This window comes from Alosa alosa, chromosome 9 (assembly GCF_017589495.1).
Source record: "Alosa alosa isolate M-15738 ecotype Scorff River chromosome 9, AALO_Geno_1.1, whole genome shotgun sequence".
NCBI lineage: Eukaryota > Metazoa > Chordata > Actinopteri > Clupeiformes > Clupeidae > Alosa > Alosa alosa.
This window is the reverse complement of record NC_063197.1, coordinates 6057243-6077146: the sequence shown is the minus strand read 5'-3', so window position 1 is coordinate 6077146 and position 19904 is coordinate 6057243. Positions and strand designations below refer to the sequence as shown.

The 19904-nt window shown below is 47.1% G+C and overlaps 1 protein-coding gene across 1 annotated transcript in view; it reads left to right on the top strand.

Moving 5' to 3' along the window:
- Positions 1–19904, top strand: part of LOC125300215 (arf-GAP with coiled-coil, ANK repeat and PH domain-containing protein 2-like) — a 39307-nt gene that overhangs the window by 9619 nt on the left and 9784 nt on the right. Inside the window, exons 3-18 of the mRNA XM_048251939.1 lie at positions 1416–1535; positions 2292–2345; positions 3062–3120; positions 3642–3825; positions 5494–5538; positions 6246–6341; positions 10168–10242; positions 12225–12236; positions 14361–14420; positions 17023–17135; positions 17456–17507; positions 18080–18180; positions 18673–18778; positions 19134–19218; positions 19282–19327; positions 19754–19823. Of these exons, the coding sequence (XP_048107896.1) occupies positions 1416–1535; positions 2292–2345; positions 3062–3120; positions 3642–3825; positions 5494–5538; positions 6246–6341; positions 10168–10242; positions 12225–12236; positions 14361–14420; positions 17023–17135; positions 17456–17507; positions 18080–18180; positions 18673–18778; positions 19134–19218; positions 19282–19327; positions 19754–19823 (1278 nt within the window). The remainder of the gene's footprint in view (positions 1–1415; positions 1536–2291; positions 2346–3061; positions 3121–3641; positions 3826–5493; positions 5539–6245; positions 6342–10167; positions 10243–12224; positions 12237–14360; positions 14421–17022; positions 17136–17455; positions 17508–18079; positions 18181–18672; positions 18779–19133; positions 19219–19281; positions 19328–19753; positions 19824–19904) is intronic.

The window sequence follows — 19904 nt, the reverse complement described above, 5'->3', positions numbered from 1 at the left end:
CCTGCCGCCATGGAAACTCAGAAAGCCACAGCTCCACTCATAACCCCATCTGTCCCCTCCATGTTCACCCTCCTCTAGACGCAGCTACTCACCCCCTATGCCCCTTAGTAGACCCAGATTAAGCAATCGCCCTGCTCTAATCCTGGCTTGTCAATAATGAAAGGTTGAGTGCATGTTAGAAAGGAGTAGGGGACGACTACTAAGTGTGTGTCTGTGTCTGTGTCTGTGTGTGTGTGTGAGAGAGAGGTATGGAGTGAGTCACATATTTACATGGAACACTGGAATGAAGGTGTCCACTCTAGCTGCTGTTTGAGCAGAGGTCGTGGAGAGATGCAGTTGTATTGTTTAGAGCAGACCCACCCAGCGTCCTGTGGCTCAGTGACTCACTCCCCTGTGCTGGTGTCACTTCCCCTGGTCAGCAGGCGGAAGGATACACTCCGCAGTGGTCCAAGCAAGAAGGCTGGACTTCAGGAGGGCGCTTTTCTTAGAAACGCTGTGGCTCACTCTGCTCTTACTCACACACACAAACAGACACACACACTCACATACAGCACCCCCCCACCATAACCACCGAGCCTAAGTCCTAGGATAACACAGCTTTTATTGAGAGAGGAGTTAAATCTCTCTGAACGTAGTCTCACTCAGAAGTAGGCAAACATGAGCCATTAATGAAAGCAAAGAGTCGTATAGCACGGTGGATTAGGCTAGTGTTTGTCCACGTCTGGCACCGCAGAGTGGCCCTGTACATTAGAACAAGCATAAATGCAGAGGTAACAAGAGGAAGCTCCACGAGTACACTGTGTGCTCTGGGGCTGCACATTACAGCCCCACAATTGAGCCCCTTTTACCAAGCACCACAACAGTAGCATAGCATACAGCATTGTCCATCATCCAATTAGCCTCTAATCTCCTTTAATGTACATCCACAGCACTTATGTCTAAGATATTGCATTAGTTTTCCCTAAAGGTTACCCTTTAATATTTAAACATGGGATGTATGCTTTGTAAGTATGTGGTTTGCTTAAGAGCAATTAGACTAGCTAATGTATACAGAAGCAGGACAATCAGTGGCTCTGATTTCTTAGCTTTGCCTCACCCACTGTGACTGTGTGGGATGTGAAGACATCTCGAGAAAATCCTGTTAGTGATGTGTTGCGTTACGTAAGATTCATTTTTTCCCCTCATCTTGATCTGGTGTGTCAGTTTATTTTTAAATGAGGGGCCTGAAATAGGCTAATTAAAGAAATCCAACAGTACAGATTGCTTTAAGATCACCCATATCACCCACATGGAATTAAGGCTGATGACTGGGAGGACTGCTTCTGAGACTAGCTAGTGCTGAATGCTTGAATCCATTATTCACAGAGCTTTTTTACAACCCCCCGTCTCTCTGTCTGTCTGTCTCTTTCCTTTAGTTGGTGAAACTATGTATTGGCATGATTGATGCTGGAAAGGCCTACAATGCGGCCAACAAGCAGTTTGTGAATGGCATCCGGGAGCTCGCACAGCAGTCCACCAGAGATGAGGTCATTGAGGTACGTGACTCGCCCGCTAAACAGAGTGGCCTGCCCTGCACAGACTGTGGCCGTTTGAGCATCTGAGAGTCCCATGGGCTGTATCAGGAGATTTTTGTGATTCCCGATTAGTGTCCGCTGTAGTAGGGTCTTGGGGTTTATTGTTTGCACTTCAGCTGTTTGCTCAGTCTGTGTACTCAACAGCTTGGCATTCCTGTAAATTCTGTATATTTCCCTTCCTCGATCGCCCTCCCCCTGGGAACGAGGCCCAGCCCTAGTATGTATTTAGAAAGAAACTCTTTAAAGCAGCATTGTGAGCCCACTCTGTGAGCGTAGGCTAATATATCCAGATGTGAAATTAAATCCTCTTCAAATCCTGCACACTTTTACATTACCTTACATTACATTTCGCTGACACCTTTTACCCAAGGGAAACAATCAAGGTACAGGGCAGTAAGGACAAGGTAAGCAGCAAGGTTAGTGCAGCAGTAAGTGCTACTTCCATACAGGCAACTATCAGTTTTAGTCAGGCGGTAAGTGCTAGAATTAGAATGTCTAGTTGTTGGTGGTGCTACAAGAGGAGATACTCTCAGAATAGCTGGATTATAAAATCATATGGTAATCTGGCATAACACCAGCTTGTTTGCCGAAACCCCATTTACTGTAAAAAAGGAAGAGAACGAAAAAGTTATCATTGTTATAACATTTGCCTTGTCAGTCTGTTTTCAACTTGTACTTCATTTGGAGTCTAATGGTCTGTTCCATTTCTGTTCGCAGTCTAGCCTGACAAAGTTTGCTGAAAGCCTGCAAGAGATGATCAACTACCACACAGTAAGCGAAGAACACTTGAGCCTAAAAGCACAAAGCCCCATTTTAGCCACTAGTTTCAATTCCTCATGCATTTCCCCTTTCCAACTTTATTAATAAAGTCTTTTTAAAAAAAAAAAAAAAAAATCTTCTACGCATAGTTAGCTTGAATGCATTGTTATAAAAACCCTGCTAGAGGGAAGTGTAGTGAAGTTCCCCATACTTATCACCGTGCTGCCAGCCACCGGTAAGTGGCCTGCTGTCCTGGGTGGGATTTGGAAGGGAGCCCCTGACCTGCTGCCATATGGGCCTCCTGATTGGCTGGGGAAGCAGGAAGCGTGGTGTTGGCCTGACTGTAGTGAGTCATTGCTGGAGCCTCACGATAAGATCAGCTGATATGCGGTTCAGGTTTCTATTGAGCGCAACTAAGCACATGATCTTGGAAGCACGGGGCAGCTGGAGTGTTTGTCACAATCTCACTCACTCACCCAAATCATTCAGACTGCCATTGTTTAACTGGAGTGGCCTTTGTAGGGAAACCCTCATCTGAGAATGATGCCTCATGGGATTTTTTTGTTTTATTTTGTTTTTCCCCCAGCTCTATCAAGTTAATAGCTTCAATCATGGCACTGACTAAGCACAAATTAGCCTACATTTGTAGATTGGGTCGACTGAGTGAAGTAGTAGACCACCATGTTGTCATTGAAGCTCTTCTTATGTGGTTTGTTTTTTCTCCACAGATACTATTTGACCAAGCCCAGAGATCAATCAAATCCCAACTCCAGACGTTTATGAAGGAGTGAGTACTATGCATTCAGCGCCACAGATCTATGCGCATGCAAAACACATGTTACATTTCTCCATCCACACAGGGCTTCCCTCCGCTGGTGTTCTCCCATAGGCCACAAATCATATGCTGAGAGGTCGCTCGGTGTCACTATGACCTCATGCTCGGGGGTTGGTGACCGAGATTATAATTACTGAGATTAAGAGCGTGCTTTCAAAATCAGCCTTCTGACTCACAAACTCATTAATGTGTAGTGCTGGGAAGCACGATTACCGAATTAACTGTTGTGGTAGAAAAGTGCTGAAAAACAAGTATTTCTTAAGCCTCAGCAAAACTTTGTGTAATTAAAGTGCAACAAGTAAATTCTGTTTTTTATTTTCCATTCGCAACAGTCATGGTTGTTTATAGTTATATCACATGGAGGTGCTAGCGCAGCGTGAGTTGAAATGAAACCGCAGGGCTATATCAAATGAAATATTTTCCCTTTCCTCTCTCTCTCTCTCCCACTCCTTCCCTCCCTTGCTGTCTGGCAGAGACCTGCGGAAATTCAAGGAGGCCAAAAAGCAGTTTGACAAGGTGAGCGAGGAGAAGGAGGCGGCGCTGACCAAGAATGCCCAGGCGCCGCGCAACAAGCAGCACGAGGTGGAGGAGGCCACCAGCATCCTCACGGCCACGCGCAAGTGCTTCCGCCACATCGTCCTCGACTACGTGCTCCAGGTGCGTAGCTCACAACACATGTGCAGGCCCCCTGAAGTAACCGTCTCTGAGCCACTTCAACACAACACATGTGCAGGCCCCCTGAAGTAACCGTCTCTGAGCCACTTCAACACAACACATGTGCAGGCCTCCACTGAGAAGGATTAGCTGATTGTGTGAACTAATAGGAAAGCAGTCATCTGTGTCACCACTGGGGCTGGTGTTTATGTGGCGGCATGTGTCCTCTGTGTTGACTGTCCATGTGAGTTCTAAAGCTGTGAGAGACCTGCCCAGAAGACTAAAGGCAGACATCCTGCAAGCACAGCTGACCTTTTTTAATGACCAGCCTGCATGGAAATGAGCGCGGCTGTTTATGTCCTGCCCTCCCTTGAGTCTCTCTCTCTCTCTCTTTCTCTCTCTTTCTCTCTCTCTCTTGCTCTCCTCTCTCTATCTCTGTCTCAATCTAATATTCTGTCTCGTTCTGTAGATCTCTCTCTTTTTGTCTTATCTTTTTAATGCTGTGTCTGACTCTGTATCTCTGTGGCTTTCACTGCTTTTCTATTTAGATCTGCCTTGCCTTTCCCTGCTCTCTCTCTCTCTCTCTCTCTCTCTGTCTCTCTCTCTCTTCTTGACTTAATTAAGGAATCGCATCAGTTACATTAGCATCCATGTGAGGCATTAGCCACAGATGCTACTGTTGCCCTGTCAGTGAGAGGTCTTTGCGTTCCTCTTTCATGCAGGGCAGTCACGCAGACCAGAACTTGGATCTTGGCTGTGAAAGGGGGAAGAGCTGTTGATCTGTCCACTGGCCACACACACACACACACACACATACACACACTCACTCACTCTCACACAAGCCTCTCTCTCCCTGGCACTGACATGCGACAGTGAGCCTGCGTGTGTGTGTGTGTGTGTGTGTCCCTCCTCAGGCGTTGGTTGCTTCACCACACAGTCCTCCCTCTGTCAGCCAGTGAGACAGGGAGGGCGAGCATTGGTCACTCACCACTCTGCACACAACCTCATCAGGTTCCCTTCTTTAAATCTTGTTAACCTGAAGCGACTCGCTAACAGTGAGCGCTGTGTCATGCCCTCCAAAGTTAATTAAGTCTGTCAAAAGGGCTCATATTTTAGCTGGGAGGGCTCAGTGGCGGTGGGGTGGGCCGATGGAGGGGCCTGTGGTTCTAGAGATGCAGGGGACGCCACAGGGAGAAGACCGCTGCTCCCCCTGGTGGCTCAAAGAGGTAGCGGTCAGTGGTGAGAAGGAAGGTTTCCAGGCAGATGGACTGACCACACTTCTCTATTTAATGTGGTTTATTCTTGTCACACTGTTTTGTTTCACTGTCCCTGTTGTTTCTGTGCACAATGTTAGGTACTTTCTCGTTTACATCAGTCATTCTCCAAAAATAATACCTAAATAATTGCCTGGCTATTTGCAACTTTCTCCATACAAAAATGTCCTTGTATGTTTCTGATTGGCCTATGACTGAATGCACTAATTATTTCATAATATTTTAGTGCTATCTAATTTAAAGGACATTTCATTGAAACTTGGGATTTGAGGATTTACTTGAATTTGCTCTCCTGTTGCCAAAAGATTATATTTAATCACCACTGCAACATGTAAATGTATGTGCTAATGGATATACAGTAAGTGTATCATTTTTCTGTTCTGTTTTCTCTCTCTAGATTAATGTCCTCCAGTCCAAAAGAAGATCAGAAATCCTTAAATCGGTAAATATTTTCATGTGTGCCATTGCTTTATTAGCGAACTGATGAGTCACTCACTGATATGGAGAAAGACAGGCCGTTCTCTGTCAATGAGGAAATTGACCTTTAATAATATTAGGTGATGCATATATTAATACTACAGTTTCCATTTGACATGTTTAAAGGGATATTCCACCATTTGGGGAATTACGCTCATTTTCCACCTCCCCTCGAGTTAAACAATTGATTTTTTACCTTTCTCCAGTTCATCCAGCAGTCCTGTGAGTCTGGTTCATCCACTTTTAGCTCCAGCCTAGCATAGATCATTGAATCGGATTAGACCATAAGCATCTCGCCTGCTAGCATCACGCTTAAAAGTGACTTAAAAGATTTCCGGTAATTTTCCTATTTAAAACTTTCAAGACTGAAAATGAAGCATGGCAATTTTCTAGGCTGATTTGACATGGAACTATACTTTAATTCCCAAACTAATTTTACCCAAATGATGAAATATCCCCAAGTCATGTTTATTATTTGCTCCATGGTGACCAGACCAACAACTATGCTGCATTCACTGTGGTCTAATAAATGCTGAATACTGAAATGTGCTGTAATTTGGCTGTATGAGATGATTGAGCAAATCCACTTGACTTCACCCTCTCCCTGTCTCTCTCTGTCTGTCTGTCTCTCTCTCTCTGTCTCTGTTCCTTCCTCATCTCTGCCCACTCCAGATGTTGTCCTTTATGTACGCCCACCTGACGTTCTTCCATCAAGGCTACGACCTGTTCAGTGAGCTGCAGCCCTTAATGAAACAACTCGGTGGACAGGTACAGTCTTACCTCTCATCTCACCTCACCTCACCTCTCCACACCAGCCGAGCGCAGTTCGCTTCACCCCATCTCACCTCAAACCAGAGGAACACTCTCTCTCCCTCTCACACACACACACACACACACACACACACACACAACACACACACACACACACACACACACACACACACACACACAGTGGCAACCCTGCTGTCAGACTGACTTCACTCATCAAGAATTTCGCTAATTAACAGATCGGGGGGTCGCCTGGGTTCAGTGGTGAGAGCTTGTAATCTGAAGCCCTGAAATTTCCTCCTGAGCTTCAGCTGACCTTATGTCACCTGGACTTTTGGAAATGGCGGTAAATGGATTCATCAGTTGTTGCTAATGATTCATGAATTGGCTCACATGATAGCTGCTCAGTGGAGCATTTCAATTGGCTGGTCAGAATTGCATGGTATGCATGGTCTCATTAACAAGGAAACTCAGCAGTGAATAAAATGACTGCATCTTCAGGAGGGCCTTGGGGCCTAACTTACAACTTTGCTGCTTAGAATATTTGTATTTCTTTGAGTTGGGCAAATTTCCTGCTACAATTACTCTCTCCGGACTACTTGTTTTGCAACTGGGATGTGATTTAGTGCCTATTTCTACTCTCCATCTATCTCATTGTTTTCATTCATCGATGAGATGTACGATCTAATCAGTCTGACCACCCCAAAGTCACACGTCACTTAATGAAGAACCGGTTCTAAAGTTTACAAAAACAAAGATAAATCAGTAAACGTCACAGCCTGATTAGCACACAGATGAGTGACACAGTTGTATGGAGACATGCAGATTGTTCACTGTGCGTGAGGAGGAGACTCATTCAAATCTCATACGTACATCATAAACACAACATGCAGTGTGATTAAGGCCCCCCTTCCCTGCTGTCCAGTGCGGCCCTCACTCTTCACGCGTGTGTGGCCCCAGTGATTTAAATGCTGCAGTAGTATGGATGCCAAAGTAGTCTCAGTCTCAGTGCTCTGCTGACCTTTCGGCTGTGTTTGTTATACATAGATAAAGTCTGGCTTCCTCTGGGCTTTTGGCCGCTCTTCTTGAGAAACGTGACCAGGCCGGCCTGTGTTGATATGAGGGTGACGTGTGGGGGGGTGGGGGAGGTCCACCACAGAAAGAGGAAGCCGCTGGGGCCAGAGGAATGGCCGGGTATTCCCAGACGGGGATTTGGAGAACAGTAGTGTCCAGCAGTCCGCTCAGAGTCAGACTGAGCTCGCAGGTGAAGGAGTGTGAGAGAACGGGAGTACCAGTGAGAGATAGAGAGGCACAGAGAGAGAGATAGAGAGGTACAGTTGAAGAAAGAGATAGAGAGGTGTACAGTAAGAGGGAGAGAGGGCCAGTTGCCCGGTGGGAAGGCTGTGTTGGAGCTGCTGCTGTGCTGTGCTGTGCTGTGCTGTGCTGTGGGAGTGGAGGGATCCCGGGGCGCTTGCGTCTGTCTCTGAGCCGAGCGTGGCTCATCTGCGCGGCGTCATGAAGCTGAAGCGAGTGGAGCGACTGTGCAGGGAGGTGTGGAGGAGCTGCCAGCAGGTCTGTGGCTCCACTCTTGGCACACGCACTCATGTCTCTCGCCTTCCATTCTCTCTCTCTCTCTTTCTCTCTCTTTCTCTTTCTCTCTCTGTTTCTCTCTCTCTCCCTCTCTCTCTGTATCTCTCTCTCCCTCTCTCTCTGTATCTCTCTCTCTCTTCTCTCTCTCTCTCTCTCTCTCTCTCTCTCTCTCTCTCTGTATCTCTCTCACTTCCCCTCTCCCACCCTCGCTCTCTGAATGACTGGCTTTCACTTTTTTGTATGTCTCTTTTTGTCTATTCCTCTGTCTTTGTGTCTGTTGGTCTCTCTCTCTTTCTGTCTTTTGTCTTTCCCTCCTGCACCCTCTTTTAGTGTCCTGTGTAGGAGTGCTAGATTGCATTTTTAAGGCGGAGAGCTTGGCAGAGATATCGAGATTTCCAGGCCTTCAAAAATGCTGATCATGAATGGAAATAAAATGGTTTGCAGTGTTCTGTCCGCTATTCTTTACATTAAGCTATAGCCTTACATTTGACTGTGCTCTTTTGTTTTAATGGATATCAGGCACATAAATCCTTCCTGGCAGCAGCTTGCTGCTTTTTTAACCTCACCATAGTATAGTTTATATCGCTAGCACATTGTGTTATTAGCCCCAGCTTAGCAGATCTATAAAAGCAGACAGCTCAGTGGGGGACATGCTCTAGTTGCTGAAACAGGGGGATTAGTTATGTGTGTGTGTGTGTGTGTGTGTGTGTGTGTGTGTGTGTGTGTGTGTGTGTGTGTGTGTGTGTGTGTGTGTGTGTGTGTGTGTGTGTGTGTGTGTGTGTGTGTGTGTGTGTGTGTGTGTGTGTGTGTGTGCTGTTTCTCTGCATTAAGTATGGTAAAACACAATAAAAAGAAGTTTCAGTTTTTTTTTTTTTCATTTAAAAAAAAAAAAAAAAAAATATATATATATTGTGCTCAGCAGGCAGTCTGAATCTCCAGTGATTAATGGTCACAGGGATTGAGAGGTGACCAGGCCCGGTCATATGAAGCTCAGGCTCCCCTGCTGCAGTGGAAAGAGCCTCCACATGCTGAGAGAGAAAGAGAAAGAGAGTGTGTATGTGTGTGTGTGAGAGAGCGAGAGAGAGAGAGAGTGTGTGTGTGTGTGTGTGTGAAAGAGAGAGAGGCAAACATTTCCAGCTGATGTTATCATGGCAGCCTGCCTCCCTCCCTCCCCTGCATTCTTACCAAAACAAATTAAGAGGGAAAAAGGCAGCCGACCTAAATATGCCACTTCCCCACCTAGCTTTCGGAAAGTTCTGTCTGACGACGTCAGAAATGACTCCAGCTTTAGCTGAAAACAACTCTGGAAACACAGACACTAGTAATAAACAGCATTGCCTCTTCTGTGGAATGAAGACATGATGGCGATGGCACAGAGTGTTGAAGGAACACATGGTCTTCATTCCACTTGTTTAAAATGGGGGGGGAGCACTTCCCGTATCTACTTTGTCTTTGTAATGGACTAAAGGCTATTGTGAAGTTGAGCTTTATTGTTGATTTGGTCTGGGCCGCTTTGGGGAAATGGAATTCTGGAGCGTGTAGAATCCATCTTGTGTCCCGGTTTAATTTCACACACAGTAAAGCTTTGATTGCGCCGTCCATCCTGCGGACAGCCCGCCCCCTGCTGTGCTGGGCCACTGCTTACACTCATGTCATGTTCACTGGCTCTGTCCCCATCAGCCCAGCCAGTGGAGTGGCTGGTCGCATGATTGTCCATGCACATGGTCCTTATGGTCTTGTTCATATTAGACCTGCCTACATTTGCTATATTAATGTGATGTATATTTGGCCTTTTCCAATATAACTGTATTTCTTGTCTAAATGCCATCCCATTCATTTACCTCACTAAAGTGCTAGATTTTAAGTTCAACCATTTCAGCAGCGAACAACTTGAGGATTATTCTAGTCTGAGTTTCACTTTTGCATTCTTTAGTTTCAGGGAAGTCTGGAATTAAATGTTAACTAATACAGTTAGCACTGAAGTTCATATTATAGCTGTTGGCTGCATGATGTAACTTGGTTTCAGTAGTGCTTATTATACTATTCAGTAAAAGTGATTATTATATTGTCATTATAATTTATTGGGAAATATTACTGCAAGCACATCCAGTGGCACAAACTGATTCTTAATATGTCCCACTTGACCACTCAGCGTCTCATTCTCACCTTTAGAGCGGTGTCCTTGCCCTACTGTTATCTGTGCCCCATGTTAAAGCCGTCTTTGTGTCTGTTGCAGCTGGACCAGCTGGTGGTGGACGCAGCCAAGGAGAAGAGGGACATGGAGATGAAGCACTCCACCATTCAGCAGAAGGTACACAAGCAGAGATTTACTGGACACATTTACTGGAGTGTGAGAGACACACACACAAACACACACACACACAAACACACATTCAAACACACATTCACACACATGTACACACACATGCACACACACACACATTCACACACACACACACACACACACATTCACACACTCACACACACACACACACACACACACACACACACACACACACACACACACACACACACACACACCATGGTCCTCACACACATATACACACACATGCACACACACACACATTCACACCAGGTATGTGTGTAACACACACTTTACTCAGAAAGGCCCCCTGGAGCAGTGGGCACTAAGCAGGAGACCCCCCTCCCCTCTCCCTCTCCCCTAACCCAGCAGACCCCCTCCCCTCTCCCTCTCCCTTTCCCTAACCCAGCAGACCCCCCTCCCCTCTCCCTCTCCCAGTCACACTGAATTGCACCTGTGCGTCCTCATATAGCGCTACTCTTTCATCAACTCTTTCACTCCCTTGTTTACTCACTCTCACTCCCGAGATGATGCTGTCTTGATGGCCAGCAGGCCACGACTCTTCCTCCTCCTTCTCCTCCTCCTCTTCCTCCTCCTCCTCCTTCCTCGCTGTAGTCTCACGGGCTTTGCCCATATTAGACCTCCACCACCACCACCACCTCCACCATCACCCCTATCGCCACCATCCAGCACATCTGCTGAAGGCTGCCCTGAGAGGCCGCCCTCCCCTCCCACAGCCACACGCAGCGCTGCAGCCCGCAGCTCCAGCTGTCCCCTCCTTCAGCTCAGCTCAGTATCCACCAGCCTACCCCACCACTCCCCCTCCCCTGGCCTCTGGCCTCTGGCTGCCCCCTGGCTGGGTGAGTGTCAACACACTGCTGTTCGCCCGGGGGACTGGGCGGAAGGCAGGTTGTAACGGGATCTGAACCGCGGTCATCATCATTTATAATGCATGCACCACACAAACAATAGGCTTGTTTCGCGACTCAACTAAAATAAAAGCTCACTGCGATGAATATCAACTGGGACTCAAGTGCAGACGTGTTGATGGAGTATAGAAAGTGTGTGTGTAGACTGTCCCTCTGGCTAAGCCTAACCCCGTGTGTGTGTGGTGCTGCTGCTGTAGTTCTTGCTGGATTGGGTTCTGAAGCACACAGAAGGGTTGGGTGATGCCCAGGAGTGGGTTCTGAAGCACACAGAAGGGTTTGGTGATGCCCAGCCTGGCTTCCTCTTGTGGGCTCTCGGGAAGGCCATGTGCCAAGATGCCATCATCTGATTGGCTCTTAGCGGGAAGCACTCATGCCCCCTTAAAATTCCATGCCTCAACAAAAGCTGGTTTTGCGCAGTCACTTCAAAGATATCAGCGTGTGTGTGTGTGTATTTGTGTATGTTTGTGTGTGTGTAAACACATCTCTGACTGCTTGTGTGTTCAATATGCATACTTACAAGTTTGTACTCTGGGTGTTAATATAAGCATAGATGTATGTGTGTGTGTGTGTTTTGGATGAGAGAGCCTCAGTGTGTGTCAGACTGTCCCAGCTTGCATTCCTAGCAGTGTGCTTGTCTGTGTGTGTGAGCCATCTCTCTCACACTCTCTCACACACACACACACACACACACACACACACACACACACACACACACACAGTGCTGCTGCTGCTGCTGCTGCTGTGTCCTTGAGCGTTTGGAGCGTCAGATCTGCCTTAGATCAGACACACCCCCTTCCATTCCAACCCCCAACCTTCAGCAGAATGCTATTTTTAAGTTGTCTCCCTCTCTCTCCCCCTCTCTCCCCTCCCTCCTTTTCCCTCTGTCCCTCCCTCTCTCTTTCTCTCTATCTCCCTCCCTCCCTCCTTCTCTCAATCATTTCCCTCTCCTCCACTCTGTCCCTCTCTCCGTCTCCCCCTCTCCTCCTGGATGTATCAGCACTTCTAACCTGACCATTCTTCTTTTCTCTGCACTCTTCCAAGGCTGCTCTGCAGGTAAGACTTATTTTCACTCTCCTCTTTCTCCCCCTCTCTCTCTCCCTCCTCATCCCACCCTCTGTGTCCTGCCATCAGGAGGACTACAGACACACAGCCCGCTCCTCTCTCATGGATCAGCAGTAGGCTGTGGGAACTTGATGCTAATCACCCCGGCAGTGAGGATAATGCTGTGCATAGCAGTTGACAAAGGATGTTGCTGACATTGTGTTTAGAGTTGACATGCGTATTTGTGTGGCGCAGGGACATCTCTTATGGTCAGTATCCATGGGCACATTTAAGTGAAATACATGGTCTGCAGCGGACAGCTTAGCACAGTTCCGTGTTCCGTGATGTGTGTTGTGTAGTTGAGACAGGATGCAAGTCTAGTTTGTATGCCTGTGGTATGAGCCAAGATGTTTCTACTCTCTCTATGCGAGTGTGAATGTGCTCCTGAGTTTATAGTGTTTGAAAAATGTTTGTAAGCGGAGATACTTTGTATTGATCATGAAACATGCCTCGGCAAGTTCATTTGGTCTCTAAGTGATCAAACAGCTGAATCCCAAAGGTACATTGTGTACAGTATGTTTGCCTGTATATGTGAGTTTTCTGTTAATAATTAAATAGACACACTGGAGTTCATAGTGCAAAATAGCTGATTTATTAGTGGTCTGTGTGTGTGTGTGTGTGTGTGTGTGTGTGTGTTTGCTGCTTGTCTCAGCTGGAGGGAGCTACAGAGGAGCGTAGCAGCAGCATGGCTCCAGTGCAAGGGCCCGCATGAATGTTTAATGTGTGATCAGTCCCCAGAGCCTCACACAGCCCAGCACACACACACACACACACGCACACACACACTCGCTGCTGCAGCCACAGACAGCTAGTAAACTCATGCACATGCACGCACACACACACACACACACACACTCGCTGCTGCAGCCACTGACAGCTAATAAACTCACACACACACACACACACACACACACACATACACACACGTACGCATACACACATTCACATCAACAGCACAATACTACACTCTCATGCGTGTGCATAGACACACACACACTCAGTATCTCTTACTTCCACTCACACACACACACACACACACACACACACACACACACACACACACACACACACAAGAGAGGGATACATCTGTGACCTTCATGGAGTTCTGGGGCTTCAGCAGAGGGGAGGAGTCATGCCCGCCCAGTGGTGGTGACGCAGATTAGTTACACACACACACACACACACCTAGAGGGGAAGGCATGCTTGTCAGGAGGAGTGCAACAGTGTTTTATCAGTGTCTGAGTGGTCAGTAAGATGCTCTGAGGTAGTCTGGGGATAGGAGCCACGATTTGGCACTTATGCACTCACACACACACACACACACACACACACACACACACACACATACTTACACATACACACACAATTCACATATTTCCACTTACAAACGCATACTTCCTCAAACAAACACACACAACACAAACTCGCACATACTCGCACACAAACAAACAAGGACGTTGGGCAAGCATGAAAATCTTCAGCCGCTTCCACTATGTGTGGTATCTGGTGAGTGTGAGATGCAGACTGTGCTGTGTGTATTTATGGCAGCTACAGCTGAAGACAAGCATCCTTTGTGCATTTCTGAAGTGTGTGTGTGTGTCAGGTAGATAGTGAGTATTTTAGTGGTGATGTTGGCATGTGGGGTTTTCTGACTGTGTTTATTTAGGATGGAGACTGCACTGGCATGGGGGTATGCAGGAGTATGTGAGTGTGAGCATTTGCTACAGACAGTGTTTTCATATAGAGATATGTGAGACAGAGAGACAGGCACAGGCAGCTCTATTATCATCTCTGTTATTCAGTGTGTTTAATGTGAAATGGCATAGAGACTCTGTACAATGCAGCTGGAGGCTGGAGAACTACATCTGGAGATAAACAGACAGAGATTGTGTGTGTGTGTGTACCAGGCAGAGAAGGTTTTGTCTTTTGTGTAGTGGACAGAGGGAGTGTTTTATTATCTGCATTAGTATGCAGAAGAGAGAGTGTGTCTGTGTCTGTGTGTATGTGTGTGTGTTTTTGTGTTTGTATGCGTCGGCGCCTGACTGAGGGCTGCCCGTCTTGTGCTGTGACCCACAGGGTGTGTCAGAGGATGACTCGGTTGACAGCCGCGTCTTTTGCGCATGGAGGTCCACAACCGTACGTACTGAAGTGGTGCTATCCTCCCTTCCGCCCGCCATCTCTCTCTCTCTCTCACTCACTCATCGCCTCTCCCTGACATGGCCGTGCCCGTCTGTTGCATCCCTGTGTTTTGTTTGCTGAGCAGCATTGCCATTTGTGTCTGGTTGTTTCTGACAGCATCCACCACCATTATCGTCACCTCCTGTGGTACGATGTCACATGTCATGAGTGGTTGGGGCAGGCTGGTGTGCATCATGGCCAGAAAGTTAGTTCTGCAAACTTGTGTTTGCTTGTTATGTCTGGTCGCTCCCATGCACAACTCATTCACGGGTCGTGCGTGCAACCAAACACTGCCGGGGTTAAGTTTCTCTCTCCATTGCGTAGCGCTTGTATGTGATCCTCTGCCATCCACACCACGTCTAGTGGCGGATGTGTCTTGCGGACGGTGCTTACCAAAAAGAATAGGTTGTTGCAACCACTTCACCATGGAACAGGAATGCTGAGGCCCAAGAGCTACATGCACTCTTGATTCCACGCTCGATCCCTTATGACCCTAGCTAATCCCATTCTGCATGGCTGGGAGGAACCAAGGCAAGAGGAGGTGGTTTAGGACGCAGCGGTCGCATGGCCTTATGGGAAAGTCCTCGGCTGCTGGCTGCGCCGCCTCCACAACTGGCACCAGCAGCTCCGGCTTTGGTCGAGTCCAACTGCCCATAGCCCACATTCTGTCGCCCCCCCCAAAATAAACCGGGGCTCGGGCAGCCAGGGAAAATGTGTCATGGTGCGGAGGAGCTGCTGAGAGCTGGTGTCCAGGCAGTGGCACGCTCTCCGGTTACAGGAAGCCAGAAACCCAATCCTCCAGGCCAGCCTGGCCATGCCAGCGCTGTAAGTGCGGGCTTAGTGCAGCCTGAGGCCACAGGCCAACACAAACACAGCCCATCTGACCTGCGCATGCCACTCTCCATACAACAGTTTGCGTCAAATTCAATTGTCCTTCAAGATTTGTGTCATCGATCTATTTAAATGCATTACATTTACATCTAGCTGTCAAACATCAAACTTTATCCAGTGACCATACACTATTTTCTTCTTTTGAGTATGATCAGATGCGTAGTGTTTTTGGTGGGTTCAAAAGGAGGCCCTGACTCATTTGGCATGGCTGTTTATTAATAGCCAGACACGCGCAGTATTGTACAGTAGAGGAATTGAAACTGTGGCTGTAGGAAGTGAAGCCTCTTTATTTTCTCTGGATGCTCTCTTTCATAGGTATCCGCCGCATTATTGATGTTTCATTAGGTGAACACAATGCCAGAGTCGAGTCCTGTGTGTAGGCCTGTGATGGCCACTGCCTGATGGGTCACTGCTGCCATACGACTCTCCAGCACCATACGCTCAAATACCGAAATACCAGCTCCAGCCAGGAGCCAAAGGGACGTGTGTGCTCAGATTCCTCACGTTTTTGGGGGGAAGCTGAGACTCTGATGCAACCCCGGTGTCGGGTGTCTATAAAACAGGAGCCGGAGAGGTGTGTGGAAACATGTTGAGGGAGAGAATGAGCTCACCCAAGCGCAGGATCAGGTGGTGGTGGAGTTGCCATCGCAACACACCGGCCCACACGTGCCATGAAGCAGCATCTCAGGGAAGCTTTCAGATCTATCTGTAGGCAGGCGCCATAGACTGGTACTGGCCAGCTTCAGCCCACACCCACAGGAAGTGATGCGGGCAGGGAAGTCTGGTGCGTGGCCAGAATGTCCATCAGGGCCTGGGTTCTGTTTCATTCACTGGCCCAAGTCACTGCTGGGCTGCCCACACATGCCTGGCACGGGCAGCAGTTACCCATGGCTACCCATGGTGTAGAAACGCCTCTATCCATCTACCCTGCATCTTCATCTCTCCTCATCGATCTCTCTGGCTGTACTTTAGACACATAAGGGCGGTTTAACCTAGTCCTAGTCTAGAAGAACATTCCAGTGTAAAATCTCCATTGGAAAAGAAAGCTTAATCCATGTATGGGAAGTTGACTGATTAAGTATGATCCATCCATTCTAAATAAGTGCCTGTCACTACCACTGAGAGAAGCTGTACACTCATAGTGTGTACTGGACTGTTAAAACATGCTCTGCCACTCAGACATTGGTTTGGACCACTTTTATTAGTTTACTTACGGTCAAGATTGCTCAAGACAAGCTATAAGGGGACCTAGTCTTACTCATCACCTCTTCCTGGCCACAAGTTCAGGATTAGAGACTAGACTACAATTAGGAGGATTTGCAGGAATTACAACGTCATGGTTGGATTGTGAAGTTTATAGTTTTACAAGGAAGTGTGTTTTACTCAAGGAAAGAATCACACCAGAATGAACTGTGTATATAAGATGCTAATCCGTGTGCAAGATCCCCTGAAAACTGTATTTATTTGTTGTCTTCCTCTTGTATTTATATCCAGTCATTTACTGGATACGAGTTGACATGCAATACATTGTACACAGTAGAGAAGGTATGTTTGGCCTGTTAGGTATTGGAATCCATGCCCTGCCATTGTGAGCTCTGTGCTGTTGGCTCTGCTAGGCTGTCATGCTGGTGGGCCCTCTCTTATGACTCCTTCTGCTTGTGACTCATAGGACTTTTCGAATGACGACACCAAACTGGAGTACAATGTGGATGCCGAGAATGGAATCGCTATGGAGGGCTATCTGTTCAAGAGGGCCAGTAATGCCTTCAAAACATGGAACAGGTGAGCAACAAAAGGCTAACGAGCTTCATACACAGGATTCCAGTAAAGATGTGTGTGATGACTTACTGTGTGAAAGCCAAGACCAAAAGGACTGGGGAAAAAACACATTTGTTAAATGTACCTCATAGTATTTATAGTGGTAAATTCAGATGTAACAGTCAGTTGAAGCTTTATACACCAATGGGAGACAGTCTGTGGTAGCTCACAATTTATAATAGAGGTGGAAACTGTCCTGTAATACTGTTATGCTCTATATGTGTCACCAATTGAAAGATATTCCGGGAAGTTTGCCTCACTGACTTACTCTTCCTCTCTTTCAGGAGATGGTTCTCGATTCAAAACAATCAGCTAGTGTACCAGAAGAAATTTAAGGTAGGTCAGACTTGTTATTGCTGTCCAAAGTAAAATATAGATGTGCAGATCCAACTAAAATATTCCCCCTGCATATTTAATGGAAGGAGACACCCAAGAGTAGTTTTTCAGTGTTTTTCTTTTTTGGTAACAGTTAACGGTGAAGTTAACGTTCCATGAATAGCAGCACCAGGAGGGAGTCCCACAGGGCTCCAGCTCTGCAAGAGACTGGGTCTGGGTTTGGGGAAAGGCTGGCTGTTCTGTTGTGGATGCATTTCTGGCAAATGAATATATATATATATATATATATATATATATAGTACAAAAAAATATATAGTATACTAAGAGGAAGAATGGTCCTTAATCAGTGATATGATGTTATGGCAGCACTGTGTGTCCTGCTGACAGCTTACTATTGAATTCAGATAAATCACAGCCATATATTAAGGCTCTTTTATGGGGTACAACTGCAAAAAACTGAACATATCAGATCTTGTACTCAAATTTCAAAGTGGTCTTAAATGCTATGTAGCCACATACATTTGGTTGTGTGAACCTTGTCTTTGCGGTTGACCGTTGGTTTCGTTTGCCAGGACAACCCCACGGTGGTGGTGGAGGACCTGAGGCTGTGCACGGTGAAGCACTGCGAGGACATCGAGCGGCGCTTCTGCTTTGAGGTGGTGTCCCCCACTAAGTGAGTCACAGTTCAAAAGGGGCATTTCTTTAGGAGAGTCACGAGAGTCAGAAACTACCACAGTAGCCACACAGAGCAGTAATGACCACACCTGTTCCTCCAACCACAGCAGGAGTACCGCTTCCTCATTCTGTTAGTTTCAGCTCAGTTCAGTTCACCTTATTTCAGCTCCCCAGGTATCAGAGAAGCATGGCCTACTGTATGTCTTTATAGTCTGGAGGGATTGAGCAGAGCAAACATGTGAATTTGTTCATTCTGTTATTTTTTAAAAATATATATATAATTGATTAAAAGTACATATGTCTTTGCATGCTGGCACTTATGGCTTCAGGTTTAGGGTTGCCTTTCTGCCTGAAGTGGTCCTCTGAAGTTATAGCCGCAAACAAAATAGTTCTTTCTGCATAGTGGGCACTGAAGTGGGGGAGGTCACCAGGTATAGTAAGGGCTCCGTCGCTCCGACGACACTCTGACTGATTTCCACTTCTCTCCCAGGAGCTGCATGATGCAGGCGGACTCTGAGAAACTGCGGCAAGCCTGGATCAAAGCCGTCCAGAATAGCATCGCCACAGCCTTCAGGGAGAAGGGAGATGACGGAGAGGTGAGAGAGAGGAAAGCAATTAGTCATGATCACTCGACCACCATTTAAAAATGGAAATGAATAATGGCATTTGGGACAGTATGCTCATAGTATAAATGATGGCTTGGCTGGGTAATGGATGTTTCCATCATCCTGGTACAGTTGATCTGCTGGCATGTTGTGTGTGTGTGTGTGTGTGTGTGTGTGTGTGTGTGTGTGTGTGTGTGTGTGTGTGTGTGTGTGTGTGTGTGTGTGTGTGTGTGTGTGTGTGTGTGTGTGTGTGTGTGTGTGTGTGTGGTGTGTGTGTGTGTGTGTGTGTGTGTGTGTGTGTGTGTGTGTGTGTGTGTGTGCATTGTCCTCTCTTGGCGTTGAGAAGAAGCTGGACAGGGAAGTCTCCGCAGAAGGGCAGCCTGGACTCAGTGGCGAACTGGAGAAGAGCCTGCTGGACAGCTCTGCAGAAGGTCAGCCATGACCGGGAACTGGGCCTGCATCAACCTGGGCCAGCTCTGCATACAGTGCTCCAGCATCAACACAGGCATGTGTCTGCATACAGTGCTCCGGCATACACAGGTGTGTGTGTGTGTGAGTGAGAGATAGATAGAGAGGTGTATGATGTGTGTTTATGGGAGTTTGTGTGTGTGTGTGTGTTCTAGTCACAGGAAAGCAGATGGGCTCTCTATATTTTGATATTATAACTGTCCCCTGCTGTGTCTTAAGCCATTTTGATCTCCGAGTCCCAAAATAAACCCAACCATACACTGCTGTGCCAGCAGCTCCGTCACTGATTCCATTTGATGAATCCACTTCAGACTTCAGACACCAACTGAACACATTTAATGATGCGGAATGCTGTTGGATCAGGTGTGCTGTATGTGTCATCTAGTGATGGTAACCTTGAGAAGACGGCATTCTTGTTTGAGTAAGCCTCTGATGGCCTTTCTTTCCTCTTTCTCTCTCTCTCTCTCTCTCTCTCTCCTCTCCCTCTCCTCCCTTTAGGAGTCTGGGAGTGCACTTCTCCAAGGTCAGATCCCTCACCCTGGACTCATGGGAGCCAGAGCTACTGAAGGTGAGGGGACGGAATGGAGGGAGGGAGGGAGGGATGGAGGAAGAGATGTAGGGAGGAAGAGGAGCGCAGGAATGACAGATG